Genomic DNA, 20,035 nt, shown 5'->3' on the forward strand with positions numbered 1-20,035 from the left:
GCTTTTTTATTTTCATTTTTATTTAAAAAAAATAATAATTTTGTCCATCCATAATGAAATTCCAGCAACAGTCCCAGTGCATTGTCCAAGTCAGGCTTCAGCAAGCGAAAAATATCCCACATGTTTGAAATATGTCCAGCGCCGGCCTTTTATGCCTTCGTACTTTCGTTGTTCCTCTCGAACAATCCTCCCTTTTTTTATGTAGTCAAGCTGTGAACAGAGACAACATTTACTGTCTCACATTGTCGTAGATCACTGACAACCCACGGACGTCTGCTCAAGACACTATTCCACTGACAGGCGCCGTAAATCTGCGGCCGAGGTTTGAAGGAAGTTTGGTGATGACGCCGCATCAAAAGGGGCTGCACACTGCGCCCAGACGCTCTTCTGCCATCATTTGAATATACAGTTTATATATATACAGTGGATCGATAGAAAGAAAGAGAGGGAGCATTTTTTATTTAACTGTTCAGTAAAGTAGTTATAAAAAAGATGTAAATTTACAGCTGTCAGTTGAAATTTATTAATGTCGTCCTTAAATCGGGATCTTTATTTTTGCCATTGCTGAATTTAAAAGTTGTAAATGCTTTTCATTTAAAGAATTCATTATTTATAGAGCTAATTTACATTAAAAAGTCAAGCGATAGAGATATATATATATATGAGGGGATCGAGTCCTGTACAGAATTGAATCATTCAGTATATTAAATGCACAAATGATTCTTCTATCTTTAAGCCTTTACAAATAATGTAATAATAATAATAATAATAAGTGCTGCGATGACAGGCAATTTTTAAAGACTTCAATGAAAGTTATTGGCCTAATTTCCATGTTGTTACCTTACAACCGAGGCAAAATGTTTTGAAATGTTTCATACTTTATTTATAAGATTACTACCTTGCCGTAATAGGAACTTGGCTTATTTCAAACGTCCAAATCCCAAACTCTTGCGATTCACGCTGAATGCTGGTACAAAGCACAAAAAATCTGAATCCACTTGGCTATACGTTCTATATCTTGAGGGGCTGCATCAAAAGAAAAGCACTCCTAAATCGTTCCGTAATAGCTATAGAGAGGGGGCAGGGGGGGGATCATGAAAAGCTTCAATAATGAGCAAACACACATCCACTCTTTTCAAAGGAGCGTATTAAATTGAGAGCTACATCAAGGCATCCACAGCGACCCGTATTATATTTCGGAGGCTGTAAATTTAGTGTAAAGAAAAAAAAAAAACGGTGAGTGAGCTTAGCGGCAATGAAACAATTTAGTGCGAGTACATTTTCTTACTGGGGCATCTAGTGTTTCATTCCATGCCGACCTCACAGGCATCAAGGAGGATTATTTGCTTTATTCATAATTATTTGCTGGAAGAAGTGACCTGTTGTCATTTTCTTCCAACGACAGACCTAATCTCCTGGAATATCAAAAAAAAAACCCAACGTTTTTTATTCGTCGCGTAATGAATGCGACTCGTGCCCTGCTCCGCGTACCCTCCGCTTTATCGTCCCGCAACGCCTTGAGCATCTTACTGATGACATTTTTAAGCCTGGAGCCCGTTGCTTGGAGTTACAATTTGGATAGAGACTCTATATCTGAGTCATAAATAAGGGCTGCTCGTTTTAACACCAGTGCAGACTTTATTGTGCACATGCAGTATAGTGCAGATTTTATGGAAGTCGCTCAATTCAATTTGAAGAAGGTCCTCAAGGGGCCAGATTTGTGCCATTTTCTCAAGATTTTCATTTGAAATCAATGCAGGAAATGTCCAAAAACGGGAGTTCACAGTTCGTGACACCAGTCCCTCTCTCTCTCTCTCTCTCTCTCTCTCTCTCTCTCCCCCTCTCGGCCTTTATATAATTCCTCCGTCTCTGACTGACAGCCACAGGTTTAGTCGGCAGGTTCTACCTCGAGTGTCCTCCGGGCCTCTGTACCGCGGGGAACCGCCCGAGCCCAAACCCTTACCCAACGTCCCCCGCTCCATCCCTTAATCCTTTGTCAAAACCAGGAAGATGAAAAAAAAACGACCTCCGACCCCACTTTATGACCCCGCTTTCAACAAACCCAAACCCAAAAACCCACACCCCACACACACCGTCTCAAACCTCCAGCGCTCGGAGGGGTACGGGGGTAGGATCCACCGGGTAGCCCGCACCGCGGGCGTCGGTGCTGACAGATTGGAACCACATGCGTGTTAATACGAGCTGAAGGGCCGAGCCGCCGACCCGCTAATAGCCTTAATTTGTAAGGTAAACAGCAGAAGGGTCTCACCTACGGTCAGCCTCCCTCCGCTTTCCCCCGGCCGCTCCGTCGGGAGCGGGACCGCCACCGAGCCCCACGATCCCCCGAGCTGCAGCTCCGGCTCCAGCCTCCGCCGCGCTGTAAAATCTGTTAAAGTCATTTTCTCCCGAAGAGGAATTAATTTCCTTTCCAAGTCGGGGCCCGGTGCACATGGCACAGCCCGTCGCAGGCTCGCAAGCCCCCGCATGTTGAGCTTCTAGTCAGGAAAAAACAAGACTTTTTTTTTTTTTTTATGTATATCATTAATATGATTCAAATGATCAGTGAGATTGTACTCATCTATTTGTTGGAATATACCGTAGAGCAGCGACGCAGGTAAAGTTTCTCTTTTATTTACTCAATTGCTGATGTAGTATTTGAACATCTAATTCATGATATGTTCATTAAAATCCTACAAAAGTTAAAAAATCTGTTTTAAAACCAAAAAAAACATTTATTGAAATTTTTTTTTTTCATGTTACAAGGTCACCTACTTTCAATATAGTATCACTAAAGGGGTACATTCCTTCCCATAATTATTTGAAGCAAGCGTGCACATTATGAATATGATTCTCGTTATTGCATTTCTATTCAAAATTGACTTTTCGCAGCTCAACCAGGAAATAAAACTAAAGCAACTTTCATGTCATTGCACCCAACCCATGAGGTTCACAAGGAGCAATTTCACTGCGGGTGACAACCTTTTATAGTCTGAAAAATAAACTACTTTGCGGTGTTCGTGTGAGGCTTGAAAGAATAGCGTAAATGCGAGTCCTTCATTTATTTTTAAGTTTAAAGGTTATTAAATAGTTGTCGGGACTGACTGGTGCATTTGTGGAAATATCTTGAATGTTTCATCTGGGAAGAAAAAATGTAATGTCTGCTTCTAGTGTCGTGCCAGTGTTGGTTAAAAACTCCACTTATCTGACTGTCATTGTTTGCATTAATTGTGTAGACAGACGGACGGACGGATGGATGGATGGATGGATGCATAGATGACAGATAGATAGATAGATAGATGGATGGATACTTATTCATCCCGAAAGAAAATTGCAATTTCCCTTCGGGGATTAATAAGTATATCGAGTTGTATTGTTGAACTTATTTTGAACCAGCTGTCCGACCAACCTTTGAATATTTAATTGTGAATTTATTTACATCATAAAACCGTGAAGATTATTTTTTTCATTTTATCTGAAGGTACGTTTGGATGTCCAGGGCTGGTGTCGCGGTGTCGCTGGTGTTGTAATTTAAGCTTTGTGATGTCATCAAATGTCTAAAATTATTTTTATGTGTCGATGTGCATCATCGCTGTTTCCTGTTTCCTAAGAAAACATGAAAAAGTCATGCATTGCATGTTTGACTTATTTTGCATAATCAGTGCATGTATATAATTTAAAGGAAACAAACAAGACAGACAAACAAAACAAGCAAGAAATATATATATATATATATATATAAAAAACAGCCTAAAACCAGATTTATTACAAATAAAGATTCTTCTTCTCTTCTCTATTAATTCGTAGCCATCCGGATGTGGTTTATGATATTTCTTTGGATTGAAAACAGAACGTATGGGAATGTAAACCCTGCCGTTAAATCAAAGTGCAGTGAATTTGACACGCAGAATGTGTTATTTAAATGAATCACTGTGATCACCTGACGCCGTCGCCTCGCGACGGGGGAATGCGAGGAGAGGGGAAGAGGGAGAAACGTGCGCCGCTCCGGCTTCTAACTTACACAGTAAATAAAGCAGTGACAGAGGTCGGCGCTGACAAAGGTACGGTGACATCCCCGACTTAACCCCTGACCCCGAGCCCCCCAACTCCACCCGTCGCATCGACCCCGGTTGCATCCCAGACCCCGGCAGTCATCGTGGGGCTGCTTTTTTTTTTTTTTTTTTTTGTTGTTTTTTTCTTTTCTTTTAGGTAAAAAAAAAAATAAATGGACGGCCACTGGAGGGTCACATCCAAGTCCAAAATAAATTGCCTTCTTTCCTGAGGCTCAGCCATTTTAATAGCGCAGATTTATTGTGCAGTGCTTTTTGGAGGGCGATCATATGTATGTGGTCAGTAGCGCGTATGCAGTCTCTGACCCAGCCTCCCTCTCACGTTACACCCTATTTATAACGTCCCCTCAGCCTGCTCCCCTCGCTGTGCAGTTCCTAAGAAACCACCTTCTGCTCCGGCTCCAGGCTCCCAGTACCCCTGCACCTCCTGACATCTGAGAGGCTCTGCTGAAGCTTATCCTGGGCTAACTGTTGATCCTGGGTTAACTGTTTACCCTGCGCAGCCTGGCAACTGGCTGCACGCCCTGGATTACCACAGGACACACACTTTTTTCTTCCCTCACTCTGCAAATCTGACATCTTTCTTGTTTTTATTATTATTTTTTTTTTTCGACTGAAGGATCCAAAAGTTTTGGGGCTGAATCAAGGAAAGAGTTTGGATATCTTTCTGCTCGCAGTTTTTTCCCCCTCCTCTGGTTGATTTAGTAACTTTATCTTGTTCTCCTGCCCTTCTCCTCTTACCTGGGGGGCCGAGTTTGTTTGTATGCGATGGATCACACGCTGTTCGGCTGTCTGCGCAGCCCCCACGCCTCGGCGCAGGCCCTGCACCCGGCCTTCACCCAGTCCCCGCTGACGCTTCACGGACGCTCGGACCATGTCTCCTACCCCGACCTGGCCTCCTCCTCCTCCTCCACGTCCTCCCCGTCGCCCTGCATCATCTCCGGCTACGACGACGGCCTGTTCCCGGTGCAGCACCACCACCACCACCACCGCGGCCACCTGCCGTCCCAGCAGCAGCACCACCACCCGCCTCAGCACCAGGCACCCTGGCACATCCCACAGATGCCGTCGCCCGGCAACCCCAGCTCGCGCCACAACCTCTGCCACCCTCACGGCCACTCGGGGCAGGACAGCGGGCACACGAACCAGGACCTGGGCCCCCTGGGCGGGCCCAGTATGTGCGCCAGCACCCCCAGCCTGGGGGGAAGCAGCACCCCCACGGGGGCCTCCTGCGTCCCTGCAGACTTTGGCAGACAGACTCTGTCCCCTGCCGAGGCAGAGAAGAGGAACGGCAAGAGGAAAAGTGACAGCTCAGGTAAGACGCAGCCAGACTGTGAAAGGCTTTCGATGGGTCACTTTACAGGACAAACAGGGTTGAAAAGTCCAAAAAGTTTAGCCGTGCACTCCAACTACAATACATATTTTCCGTTTGTTTTTGGTTTTCTTTTTTTCTTCCAAGGCATTTGTCGCAAGCTGTAATACTTCCATTTCCTTGGCTTATGAATTGTCCTTGTATAAGCAAAGGGTTTGGGCATTAGAGCGACGCGGCCACTCGGCTCATCGCTCTCAGTCTTTCAACAACACGTAGCGCCGGAGGTTTATGCTGATCTGACACGAAAACACGGCAAAATATTGTGCCGAAATGACTCCGTAGGTGTTGGCAGACGGGAACAAAGAATTGAGCGAAGGCCATATGGAAAGTTTGAGGGCGCACAAGTGACTTCTGGTGTGTTTTGTTTGAAACTCACATCTGGTTCATTTCTGCTCATTTCAGAGGGCAGAAAATGAGGCACACTGTAAAGAATTAATGTCACGGCCTGTAAAAGACAGAGGCGGCGCCGCAAATGACACTAAACACCCGGAGAGATTGGCTTTTTTAAGGCTTCCAGCTCACGTTTATTTAAGGGTTTATACCAATCATGTGAGTTTAAATACATTGCACAGAGCCCCACTTAAACTGTGAAATAATGATTAAAAAAAAAAAAAAAAAAAAAAGCTTGATTATGGAATTATCTCATGTTTAACAATGAACATTTTGCACAATCAGCCTCCATGCTCCATGCTTTTTATTTATTTCAGGGTGCAGACAATATATAATAAGAAAAATGTTCGTAAATATTTATTACATTACATTATTTTACATAAACAACTAGCAGAGTCATTTTGTATTTAGTTCATTATTTATGAAGCCAGTGACTAATAGGTGGGCCTCAGCAGAAACTCAAAAAAAGAACATTGTGTACATGAAGTATTACACAAGCTTGAATAGATTGTCTGCATTTTGAAGGTGGTGACATATTGGCGTTTGTTTTACTTTGCTTTACTATTACTTTATTTCAACGACTTGCTATTTGCATTTTAATGCAAGTATAGCTGACAAAGCAATAACTTAAAAAAATAGAAATATTGGTTTTATTGTAATAAAAAGTAAATATTATACACATTGCGGACACCCTATGTTGTAAATAACTACAAACACAGATATTTTTATTTCAAGGGTCACATTTGACCCACGACGCCCACCTGAAGGCCAGCGCGGTGTTTCCACCGCTGTGTTCCCCAACAATAATCAATCACACTCTGACAAACAGCTCGGGCCGGGTCACGGACGATTTTGTCGGCAACACGATATTAGGTGGAGTTATCAGTTTCCTACGCAAAGCATGGCCGCTGCCCCGGGGCCTGGAACAGCACCTCGACCCTTCCTAAAAAAAAAAAAACGCTCCACAGGATTTCACCAGGACTCATCCACATAACAGACTGATATTTACCCCCTCTGTGCTCTTGGTGTTCACTCTGCTTCCAGATTGTACATGTATATGTTGCTGTATATTCCTTCAATAGAATCATACCTAGACATTTTTAATTGACTATTTAATGGCCACGACCATAATGGCCGGTCAAATGCTAAAATGAAGGTGCGAGTAATTCCAACTCACAGCAGCCGGCGAGGTGGGTCAACACCAACTGCACCCTGTGTAAACAGTCTGGTATAGTCATGAGAACGGGGTTTAAACCTCGATTTCCCAGTTAAAATAATGTGATTAAACCGAGTTCACCCTCCCCTGTAGCCCTGCTCACGGCACTGGAAACTTGTCATGTATTTTTGTTTGGAGAGCGAGGCGAAAAACGAGCACAGACAGCGAGCTGTCCCGGCGTCCCCCGGATACGGTGGTCGGGGAATGCAAAAATCAAAAGCAGACTAATAAGCCTCCGTGGAGCCTTTCCCCAAATCACGAGCCAAATTACGTGACGCGGGATTTTCCGGCGGCTTGAGCCTCCGTGCGAGACCGTTTTAGCCACATCTTCGACACACTGCACTCCACCTCCTCTCCTCCTCCTCCGTCAAACCTTTTGGTAACCCGATCCGATCCGATCGGACCCTTTTTTGGGCGGAGGGGGGGGGAACAATAGCCGCCGCGTACGCGTGACGCGCGCGGCGCATTCCCCTCCGCGCTCACGCCTCCCACCAATCACGCTGATTACCAAGGCCGCTGCGCCTTGCCGACCCAATCAGCTGTCCAAATATCACATGAGATAACCCCTCGATTCTGTTTCACCATCTGGACCGCAAACCCCGAGCGGAATGCCGGCGAGATGAGAACTTACAAGAGAATTACACGGAAGGGGACGAGCGCGCTCCCCCCCGCCGCCCGCTCGGCTCACGTGCGCGGCGTGCCGGCTCTCCTAGACGTTGTTGTTCGACACGTTTCCTTTGTGTCTGGTTTCTTGTTGCCGTCCGACCGGTTCACAGGCCGGTTCCCAGTCGAGGGGGCGAGTTTGGCGAAAGGGGAGACGGAGTTTGGGCTTTGAGTCACGAGTCGTTTCTGCACGGTCTGACTTTTCAAGGGAGTGGTCCCTGAGGTCGCTGTTGTTGTTTTTCTTTTTTTGTCGTTTCTCTTTTTGCGCGCGGAACAATAAAAGGTGCTCGGGGCCTCATTTCCATGAGCTGGACCGCCCTGCTCTGTGCTGCTCGTTTTTTATTTTTCAAATCGGCCCCGGGAACAACGGCCTCAAACGTTGTCCTCGTTGGACGTCGTGTTCTGAATCGTTCTGAAAACCGACGTGACTCAAAAGGGGAAACGTGTTTTTCGATGACGGAGCACGGAAGGGGCGAAACCGTCTCACATCCCGTCCCGGACGGCCCGCAGACGGTGTTTTTTTTTCCGAGGTGCCCGTCTGAGCCGGACTGGAATCCCCACGCGACCCGCCCCCGTCCGGACGCATGAATTTCGCTTCCCTCGTCGCTCCCTCCTCTTTTTTTTTTTTTTTTTTTTTTTTTTTTGTGGGGAGATGAAAGTCACCGCTGGGACCTAATTGCTGCGGCGTGGTGGCTGTCGTTAAAAAACCTGCCGCTCGTTTTAACTCCGGCCCGCCGTTCGTGCTATTATTTTATTCTTCTGACACAATGTCTGCGTTTCTTCCCGGAGAGAGGGAGAGTGAGCGAATCCGTCTGAGGCCTCAATCAGGCCACGCTCTCTCTGTCTCTCTCTGTCTCTCTCTGTCTCTGTCTCTCTCTCTGTCTCTCTCCCTCTCCCTCTCCCCCGCGCCAGACGCCGTTTGGGAAATTATAGGGGAGAGCCGTCGGGTCAAAGGGAAGTTTGGACGCTCGCTGCGGGTCAAGCGGCACTTGGCTCCGTTTCCCCGGTTTTCTCTATAAAACTCACGTTGGAATTCTCCGTGAAGTAAGTGTACGTCTTTATGCCGGCTTTTGTCGTCGTGGAAGCCATAAAAAAAGTATAGGCTTTGAGGAATATTATACATTTATAGCTGTTTTTTTTCATGCCCTTGTAAGAAGAGCCATCACGCTTTGTTTTGCCTCGCCAAATGAACGAGCGGAACCTCCCCACTCATTTAGAAGGAAGCCTTCACTAAACCAGGGGCAAAAGGACTTTTCGGGCTGAAATCCTAAAGTAAAGAGTAGCGTGGTGCAGCTCTGGGCCGCCTCCGCGAGGCTGGTGTGTCTGGCTCCCCGTCCATACAGTTTGGCTTGACACCGGCCGGCTGGATTAACACGCACTGCGGAACAGGACCGCAGATGAATTAGCGTGCAATCACGGCAGCCTTCAAGCGCATTGTGCAGCTGAAGCGCGTCCAACGGAAAAAACCACAAGGCCCGCGCACAATGGGGGAAAGCGCATGAGAAGCCCAATCGACGGCGTGCATTCTCCTCTGAAAAGGCTGCGCGGGGGAAAAAAAACAAAAACAAAAAAAACTAAAGAAAAAAGAATGTGCTTTTCCTCGCAGCGAGGAGATGAGGCGGAGATGACAAATGAAGGCGGGCGTGCATTTTTCTCATAAATTTTTCTTTTTTTTTTGCCTCAAGGAAAACATTGAATTTCGCAAGTTAATTGAACTGTTTTGTTCCGTATTAGAAAACCTTCGGGGTTACAGCGGATCCCATTTAAAAAGTAAGGGAGGGGGGGGGGGAATGCGAGTTCTCAGAGCCGGTGCATTGTGGGAGCACAGCTGCCACAGCGGAGCACATGTGCTGCCCATGAGTCCTTCCAGCCACTTCAAGTGTTCATAAACAATGTCCCAACAGTAAAATTGATTGGCGGTTCCCATTGTTTCCCCGTCTACCTTCCACTTCTCCTCCGCTCCCAGACTCGCACCTGCCACATAACCCCCCCCCCCCCCCGCCGTTTTTATCATTATTTTCCTCCGCGTATAAATCTCGACGGACTGGAACAGTTATGCGTGTGGTGTTTGATTTCAGAGTCCCAGGACGGGAATTACAAGTCAGATGTGAGCAGCAAACCCCGGAAGGAGCGGACGGCGTTCACCAAGGAGCAGATCCGAGAGCTGGAGGCCGAGTTCGCCCACCACAACTACCTGACCCGGCTGAGGCGCTACGAGATCGCCGTCAACCTCGACCTGACCGAGAGACAGGTGCGTCCCCGCGGCACCGAGTACTCCCCCGTGGCTACCGTGTACTTCAGAGCCAGCTCTCAAGGGTGCAGGGGTACTGATGACTCGCTCTACACCGGGTGGCCGGATGAAGTACTCGGAGCTGTCACTGAAGTCAAAGTACAAACACCCCGACACAAAATTACACTTACAAGCATAAAAGTACCACATTGACATTTCCACTTGAGTACAAGTATGTAGTACTTAAAAGCTCATAAAAGTAAAAGCTCTTGTTTCCTGATATAGCGGGGCTTGTAATACCACATATCCTGATTACAATTTACAAAAAACAATAGTATATGGTGTACTTTTGATATATATACCCCAATATATATATATATATATCTGGGAAAAAATACTAAAGAAACATGTTTTAGAAATGTAGTACAGCAAAAAGTAGAGAATAAAAGTTGTAAGTCTCCAAAACTCTATATACTTAAGTGAGTGCAGATATTTGAAACTCATACTTAAGCACAACAACAAAGTACCTATACTTTATTAGGTTATACTTTGCTATTTTCCACCACTGCCAGTACCGATGCTAAAAAGTCACAGTAATAGAGAGATTTATTATTTCCAGTGATTGATGAATTCACCGCTTTGTTAAAACGAGACTGTGACTGTGTTCCGAAAAAACAAAAACAAAACAAAACAAAAAAAACACGAAAACCGGAACTGGACGCGCCTGCGGCACATCGCTTAAAATCGGTATCGGATTGTAGGCCTCCCAGCGTCGCCATGACCGGGACACGAGCGCGGTGCCGGACGCGATAGCCTTTTTCGGGGTGTTTTCTTCGCCCCCCTTGCGCCCGGACGACGAGCGTATCAATGGCATGTTGTGAAACCGGAGGCGGCGCGGCGGCGAGGGCGGGCCCCTCCGGGGCCGGCGCTACCGGTGTTTTCCTAACGTTCGTGCGTGCGTTATGGTTCCCCAGCTGCGGCGGTGCGATGGGACTATCCTGTTCCAGATGTTTCTGCCGATTCTCTCAGGCCGCGGCCGGAGCGAGGTAGCTGGAGGAAGTTGTGTCTCGCGAGTCACTTCCTCTCTCTCCCTCTCTCTCTCTCTCTCTCTCTCTCTCTCTCTCTCTCTCTCGCTCTGCTCCCGCTAGGACAAATTAGTCTCAGAGCGTAGGCCGGCGACTGTTTAAAAAAAAAAAAAAAAAAAAAGAAGCAATGTGAGACGAACGGAGGAGGAAGGAAACAGGGACCGTCCGGTCGGTTGTTTTGAAGCCGCGCGTCACGGCCGCCACCTCGGAGGCGTGTTGGCACGGAGGGCCCGAACGCAGCTGACGGGCGACACCCCCCCCCCCCCCCCAGGACCCCCCAAACGGAGAGACGTCAGTGTGACGACAGGACGAGCGTTGAACGCCGCCCCTGTACGAATACGACCGCCGCGGGCTTTCACGACCGCCGCTGCTCCGTCTGCCTGGTTGGAGGTGCTTGGGAACGCCGCGCGGTCGGGGTCAGGGGTGGGGAGCACGACAAGAGAAGGCGTGGTGATGGGCTGTTTACTTATCCAACAGGTTTTACTCGGTTGTTAAGACGCACAGTTACACGGCGGTGCCTCGCAGGCTGTTTGTTGGGAACGCCCCCCCCCCCCCCCCCCCCCCCCCCAGCTTTGCTCGCCCCTAGTTCACAGCTTCAGCCAAAGGGAGGAAACGAACGGGACTCAGAGTTCACAAGCTTGGACGGTGGTGGAAGAGGTACTCAAACCTTTACATGAGTAAAAGCACAAACACTCTGAGACACAATTATCACTGACAGTTCTCCTGAAGTAAAAGTATATAAGTACATACCCAGTGTCCTAGTATAGAGGGACCTGTAATAGAGCATAAAGTGCTTTTTTTTCTGCAGATGCTCATGCAAATCCTGATTAGAATTCACATCGTAAATTAATAGGATACGAAATACCTGTTATATACTTTATATAAAAATATGAATCCTGATTTGACAAAACAAGACAAACATGACAGAAAAAATGAGGGAAAAAGTCGAGACAGTTGCTTTGAAGTGTAGGGTATAAGGCAACACATCTCCATATAATATACTGAATTAAAGTACAAATACTTGAAAAATGTACTAAAGAGCAATAAAGAAGTGCTGTGGTCCCTTCCACCACCGCTAATCTCCATGATCTCTCCAAGACGCCCAGTGTCGTTTAAGTTCACTGAGCAGTAAAAGATTCACAGGCGTGTCTCGTTCTGACATTTTAAGCTTGTTAAATGAGGGGCGGGGATCAGCAGGTACAGGCTGCCAAACGGCTTCCAATGAGGCATCGAGTGATCCACGTGCTGCGTGTCTGGAGGAGCGGCGGGGTACGGAGGCCCACGAAAACAGGCCTCAGAGCGGCTCCCTGTCTTGTTCCGCGCTCAGCGTTTAAATGGTGGCGGTTAAAAAAAGAAAAAGAAAAGGAGTTTTGTTTGACTGAAAATGACATTTCCTATCGACGCCGCGGCCGGCGAGATGAGAATAACATGAGCGGCGTCGCGATGGTTCGGGCTTCGCTCCCGCTCTCCGGCTGCTGCTTCCCTAACTGCACAAAACAACCGCCGCTGTCAGGTGGATAAAACCATTTGCCAAGTGGATGTTAGAATAATAAATTATGATAATATGGCATATTACCCTGTCAGGGTCTCCACAGAACGGGCCTCAGGTGTGTTTTTACACTGCGCTCCAGAGTAATGACCCAACCAAAGGAGGCCTTTTTTTTTTTTTTTTTCTTTCTTTCTTTCTTCATCTTCGGTGCTTGAAACGGACAAACCTCAAGAAGCTGAAGGACCGAATATCAAATTATAAATTGCTCATACGTACGGTAGAAGTAGTCAAAGGCAGATACATTAATAACGGAAGGTAATCTGAGGGAAGCGCTTTCAAAACCGGAAATGCATTTTTTCCCCCCGGCGCCGCTCGGCTTCCTCGTTAGTCTGTCACTGTGATGGATGGAAATACTCGTTTTATTGTCTGTGTGTTTTTTCTTTCTCCAGCACGTCCCTTCTAGGCACCATCTGCACGCTTTGCATCCCTCTTCCGCGACCTTTGACCTTTTACGGGTTTCCGGGAGATTTATCCTTTGCGCGCTCGAGGCCTTAGGACTCGGGGCCGTCGTCAGTGAGGACGCGTTAAGCCCCGTGAGTCCGTCACAGTGATAAATGGACGTAGGAATAAACCCGACTTGCCAGCGGGGGCGGCTGTCAGAAGTTGTGGTTGAAATTAATGGTAAGGTTCTGAAAATATTGGATGTGATATTCTGGGCTGATTGCTGCCGTGTTGCTCTCGTCGAGGGTGTTTCCCATCGAGTGAGGAACTGAGCTTCCAGCACTACCACGACCTCAAGGAACCCTCCCATTACACTGAATATATATATATATATATATATATATATATATTTTTTTTTTTTTTAAATGTACATCCACGAGGTATACTGAGGAGAAGGAATTTATTTTCCAAAACTTTCATAAAGGCTTTATTTAACAACTCTATATTAAATATACTTCATATTTCATAATGAGTCACATTCTCAAATTAGCGTCAAATCAGGTATGACTGCTTTGCTCCAGGAGATTATAATATCCACACAATATTTATCATGTCATAATATTTATAAAATTCTGCTTTTGGTTCCCACACGCCAATGCCTGTCTTCACATTACATTGCATTGTATTACATTACATTATATCACATTTAATTTCATTGCATTATATTACATTATTATTACATTTCATAATCTTACATTACATGACATTGTATTACATGACATTATATTACATTACATTATGTCATTTAACAGACATTTAACCACTGCACACAGTCACAGTCACTACCTTCTCTAGGAATAAGTGGCCTAAGTAGATTTCGAGTTCTATCTTTTTTAGTAAAGGCGGATAGAGATCCTCAGGGGATAGTCTTGCAGGTGAGACTACGCAACCAGTCATGTGCATTCTGCCTCACGTGCCATTTCTCATGTTCCCGCTGTGGCCTGGAGCTCCGGCCCCAGAGAACCCAACGTGACAATCTGCAAGCTAGACTTTTTTTCTGACATTCGGGATAAACTGTTGTGCTGTCAACTCACTTCCTGCCCACGTGACCTGTGGGCCCCCCTCGGAATGACACTCCCCAAAAATAAACCCCCGAGCCGGCGATCGGGGGGGAACGGGGCGGGCGGGCCCCTCCGCTCCCTGGAAGCCCCCGTGCCGGTTCCTCGGGGAGGTTGTTGGCGTCCGCGCGCGTGTAACCGTTTTAGGCAACAGCTTAATCATCAGTCTGAGCGACGTAAATAAGGTACTGTAGAAGTTGCCGAGTCAGGGGCAGGGGGCAGATGCCCGGCGGCAGATGGAACTCGACATCAATACATAATTGCTGCGGTGGTCATAGCTGCCAAACCTTTACACTAACGGGCCCGCGGCCTCCCAGACATTCCCGGTCTTCTCTTTCGCCCTCGAATTGTAAAAGCGATGTGTTTGACTCTTTCCTTTCTCTTCCGCTCCAAAACCCCCCCCCAGGTCAAGGTGTGGTTCCAGAACCGGCGGATGAAATGGAAGCGAGTGAAGGGCGGCCAACAGGGCGCCATCGCCCGGGAGAAGGAGCTGGTGAATGTGAAAAAGGGGACACTGCTGCCGTCCGAGTTCTCGGGCATCGCCGCGCTGCACCACTCCACGGACTCGCTCGCCAACGAGGACAGTCACGACAGCGACCAAAGCTCCGAGCACGCTCACTTATGATGCACGGGCAGGGCGGGGGCGGGGCGTGGGCGGGGCGGGACGGGACTCCTCTGAAGGGACTTGTTGTTTGCTGAAGTGCCATCGTCATAAAGAGTACAGCGATGCTAAATAAATGTACAATATGTACAAAGGGATGATGTGTGTTACTTATTTGGGCGCATGCGGTCGAGACGCCGGCGGAAAAAAGGCGGAGTTGGAACGTTGGGGGGCGGGAGTTAAAACACCTCTCAGACTAACTTCCAACGTAAAACCTAGATCTATAGATATTATCGGATAAGGACGGCGTTATTTTGGATTTTTCCTATTGACATAGGAAACCGAGCATGTCTCCTATCTCGGTATCAGTCATCACTAAATTCAAAAGGCTAAAATTGCTAAATTGTTCACTTCCAGAATTTAACCACATAACCAGCTGTCACTTCATGAAATTGTGTCAGGAAATAGTTTGATGACCCAGTTCATCATGACAACCGAGCAACGTGACGAAACGACCCAGGGAGTTGTTGTGACCGTTCTATGGTAAATGTTCTCCAGGCACCATTATCGGGCTGTTCTTTCGAATACAAACGGTCAAACAACCAAATAGGCTGCTCCAGAGTAGATAGACGGGAATAACACATCAATTGCAAACAAAAACAAAATTCAATCCGTTCATCACGGTACTATCTTCAATGGGAATGACATTTCTATTTTTAATTTTGATTTTCCAAAGTCAGCATTTTATACGTTTGGGTCGTTTCATCGGCTACAGTGAGAATAAGAAGGAAAAAAAGATGGCATTTGTCCATTTAAAACACGCTATGGCGGCAAACATCCATCACATTTAATCAGAACAATGTAAACATTCCACATTGAGTGTTTTACCCTCGGGCAAATGGAGATATGTGGATAACATTCTAACATTCTTGGTTTCGACTGTGTTATGTAAATCCCATTTAATTATTAATCAAATAAAATTACGGAACATCAAATTTGCCTGCCTAATATATACAATGATAAATGTATTCCATATATAATAATCCACTGTCTTACCTAATCAATAGGGCTTTTCTTTTTTTCTTTTTAACTCACGGTTTTGAACTGACTCAGCAATAAACACTGATGGTTCATTCAAGTCATTTTAGTCATTAAGTCATTTTAGTCATTGTAGTCATTTTAATCACGTTAATCATTTTAGTCATTTCAGTCCTTTTAAGTGACTTTGGACCTGGAGATATGAAAACATTTGATCAACATTTGCCCCGCTAATTTATTGCGTACAGTACCATACATCCTTGATGTACTGACCACACATCTGCCCATCCAGATGTCTAGAATAACGCCTGTGAACTGAAGCCCATATGAATTAAACATTATCGGGAGTGAGGAAAGTCTGCGAAAGAGGCCGCATGTTAAACCACGTTAAAATCCCCCCCCCCTTTATTTTTTGGTAGCTTTTTTCCCCCTGCGGGCAGAGTCAGGGCCCTCCGCCAAGTCTCCACGAGGAGCGATATAATCACGCGGTGTTACGGGCGGAATCCAGTTTGAATGTCGTTTTGTTATTCGATCTCCCGTCTCACCGCGTTGTGATCGCGCATCCTAATTTTCAGCAGAGGTGTATTTTTTTTCCTCCACACAGCTGCCCACATTAGTGCAAGGTGTGAAATAATACATCATGCATTTTAAACTCGGCCGTGTAGTGGAAAGTACGAAAGCAATTATCATGCAGCGTCGTAGGCGGCGGTGGCGGCGGCGAAAGGAGTGCTCAGAACTTTAAATTCAGTAAAAGCACAAATGCAAATAAAGGTTTTGAGTAAAAATAAAAGTTCAAGTAAAATCAACAGTGACACACTGACAACTCTACTTATATCTGATAGATCTCTCTCCCTCTCTCTCTCTCTATATATATATATATGTATATATGTGTGTGTGTGTGTGTGTGTGTATATATATATATATATATAAACTACTACTGCACCGTTTTTTCTGCAGATGAGTGCTGATGCATATCCCTACTACAATTAAAAGTTAAATAGTAATTTATGAGAATATGGACTTTTATTAATTTTTTTATTATTAGAAAATCGTTGACGACACTTTCCCTTTACTTTGTCGTTGTACACTCAAGCGAGAACTTAGGGGGGGGGGGGGGGGGGGGGGGAAGAAAGCGCTTCGCCGTCACCGTGCACCGCCGCAGCCACCGTGCACCGCCGCAGTCACCGTGCACCGCCGCAGTCACCGTGCACCGCCGCGGGGGAGCGGCGGACGCTGAGGCTCCCCAGCGTCGCCAGCGGTCAAACCTCACGGGGGCGCGGAAATGTCGCGAGATCTCCGCGACATTTCGCGGCGCAGGGAGGGAGAGCGCGGAACTAACGCGCATCCGTCGCCACGTCGCGCCCGCTCGACGTGCGCGTCTGAGGGGACGTCAGGGTGGTGTTCGGGGGCTTCACCTGCAGAGAGACTACGACAACTACAGCAACGACAACAACAACAACAACAACAACAAAAAAAATCTCCTTTTTGTGAACCGCCATCCACTTGTCGACTTGACCTCCGACCCCAAAGCGGGTCTTTCAAATTGCGGGTGCGGGAGCGGCGCAGAAGCAGCGGCGTCGCGGGCGGCATGGCTCAGGTTCTGGACCCGGGTGCCGCGGTGTCCCGGGGCGTCCGGTCCATGTTCTACCTGCTCACGCCGAACGAATCGTCCTTCCAACAGATGGAGGATGTCCCGCAGTACGTCCAGCAGGTGGGAAGCAGCAGCTTTTAAATGCAGGAAGAACACGCTGGGGCTGGGCGATGAACTACTATAACTACTATAATAATAATAATAATAATAATAATAATAATAATAATAATACTATAATAATAATAATAATAATAATAATGATAATAATGATAATTATAATAATGGTAATAATGAAGATGATGATGATGATAATAATAATAATAATTATTATTATTATTATTATATCATTATCATCTTCATTATTATCATTATTATTATGATAATAAATATAATAATAATAACGATGATAATGATAATATCAATAATGATGATGATAATAATAATACAAATAATAATAATGATAATAATAATACAAATAATAATAATGATAATTATAATAATTGTAATAATGAAGATGATGATAATAATTATTATTATCATCATCTTCATTATTACAATTATTATAATTATCATTATTATTATTGTTATCAGAATAAATATAATAATAACGATAATAATAATAATAATCATAATATTAAAATAATGATAATAATTATGATAATAATGATAATGATATCAATAATGATGATGATAATAATAATAATGATGATGATAATGATAATAATAATGATAATAATAATATTAATAATAATATTAATAATAATAATAATAATATTATTAATAATAATAATAATAATAATAATAATAATAATAATAATATTAATAATAATAATCCCAACTGACAGAATCCCAATTATCACAGTCGGTCAATGGAAAGTATCATATCAAAACAAAACTTTAGACTTGACAATTATGCCTATAATTCCTCATTGTAAAGTCTCAAATCATGATTCATATTTATTTTCACTAAATTGGTCTTTGCACCAATGTAGTAATAAAGATATTGTGATGGACAATTTCAGAGATTATATAGAAGCTCTCAAATTGTTATTTAGGAGCTTTATTATTTCCCATAAACAATGCCAGTGAAAGACGATACGGCGTTATCGCCCAGCTCCGTTGAACCTTTTTGACCTTTCACAGGTGACTCAGGTGTCTCACTGACGGAGGAAATACAACTTCAACCTGTTCATGACAGCCCTTGACAGCAGAATTAGAAAAAAAATCATAGCGCCCATAATGACAGGAAAACGGGCGATGAAATCATAAAACTACGCGGGCTTTACATAAAACAGTGGTTTATTGGGCACACCAGAAGAAAGGAACAATTAGACACACAGCAGGAGGGATGTAAACGAGTGCAAAACAAGTCATTCAGCCTTGTTTAAGGCTTTGTGGTGTCAACACTTTATGTTCCACGGGTGTGGAATGTTTCTGGTGTGTCATCAGTCTAGGTACAGTGTAATTACTCTGCTTTCTAAATTTTCTATTTTGTGAAGTTGCAGCAGCCTGGTACGGTGGGTTTGTCGGCTGTTGCCAGCTTCATCATCTGCTCGATGATTTGTATACAATGACAATATCTTTCTGACAGCATGATGAAGTGCACTGTCAACTTGCATGTTTTTCAGCCTACATCATTCATCCACGACTATTTACAAAGTTTTTGGAAAAACATGGACATCTGGTCCACAAATGCCATTTATTTAATGTTACATCCAAGTCCAGGAAAAAGTATGAAGTTATTAGATGCCACAACAAACAATCCAGACAAAAGTTCCAGACCCTTTACACAATGCTTTCTCTTCTTTTTCACGGAACATTTTTTTGAACAATGTAATTCCACTCATCGTTCCTATTTATTATTTAAACATGTTATTTGAAGGACAATCTGAAACATACATTTTTCATCTCAAATAAATGTAATCACACCCATCGCAGAATGAAAGATAAAGATACATTTGAAATAAAAAAATAAAATAAAATAAAAAAGAGAAGAAATATATAGAATAAGAAATAGTTTTGCCTTAAAATTTATATTTTTGAGGCAAAATGTACACAGAAAAAAACAAGGTGTGGCGGACAAAAATGTCAATATTCATATTTGGATATGATGATTTCTTTGCACAGCATTAGTGATTCAGACTTTTGATTCGTTGGGTCCTGGGGATGTGGATGTGGATGTGGAGGTAAACCTATCCACTAGACAGAAGGAGATGAGGAGAGGAGAGGACGGGAGAGGAGAGGAGAGGAGAGGACGGGAGAGGAGAAGAGGAAAGGAGGGGAGAGGAGAGGAGGAGAGGAGAGGAGAGGAAAAAAGAGGAGGGGAGGGGAGAGGAGGGGAGAGGAGAGGAGGAAATGAGAGAAGGAAAGGGGAGGAGAGGAGAGAAGAGGAGAGGAGAAGAGGAGAGGAGGAGAGGAGAGGAGGGGAGAGGAGAGGAGGAAATGAGAGAAGGAAAGGGGAGGAGAGGAGAGAAGAGGAGAGGAGAAGAGGAGAGGAGGAGAGGAGAGGAGAGGAGGGGAGAGGAGAGGAGGAAATGAGAGAAGGAAACGGGAGGAGAGAAGAGAAGAGGAGAGGAGGGGATAGGAGAGGAGTGGCGGGCCAGGCCTCGGCCGGTGTCCAGTCCCCTAACCTCTCCCTCGCAGCGCTTAAGACGCCGGCACTCCCAACTAATTTGTTCTAATTAAAATTGTATTTATATATAAATATTCATATTTTTAAGGCAAAATGTACACA

At 45.1% G+C, this 20,035-nt stretch overlaps 2 protein-coding genes across 2 annotated transcripts in view; both read left to right on the forward strand.

Moving 5' to 3' along the window:
• Nucleotides 1–4,447: 4,447 nt before the first annotated feature.
• On the forward strand, nt 4,448–15,810 carry meox2a (mesenchyme homeobox 2a). The gene is made up of 3 exons (XM_080005278.1): nt 4,448–5,382; nt 9,787–9,959; nt 14,478–15,810. The coding sequence occupies exons 1-3, from the start codon at nt 4,836–4,838 to the stop codon at nt 14,694–14,696; spliced, it is 939 nt and encodes a 312-aa protein (XP_079861404.1). The 5' UTR covers nt 4,448–4,835; the 3' UTR covers nt 14,697–15,810.
• A 1,528-nt stretch (nt 15,811–17,338) lies between these two features.
• agmo (alkylglycerol monooxygenase) overlaps nt 17,339–20,035 on the forward strand; it is a 56,473-nt gene continuing 53,776 nt past the window's right edge. The window contains exon 1 of the mRNA XM_080006162.1: nt 17,339–17,421. Within this exon, the coding sequence (XP_079862288.1) occupies nt 17,350–17,421 (72 nt within the window). The 5' untranslated portion in view covers nt 17,339–17,349. The remainder of the gene's footprint in view (nt 17,422–20,035) is intronic.

This window comes from Zeus faber (assembly GCF_960531495.2).
Source record: "Zeus faber genome assembly, chromosome: 8".
NCBI lineage: Eukaryota > Metazoa > Chordata > Actinopteri > Zeiformes > Zeidae > Zeus > Zeus faber.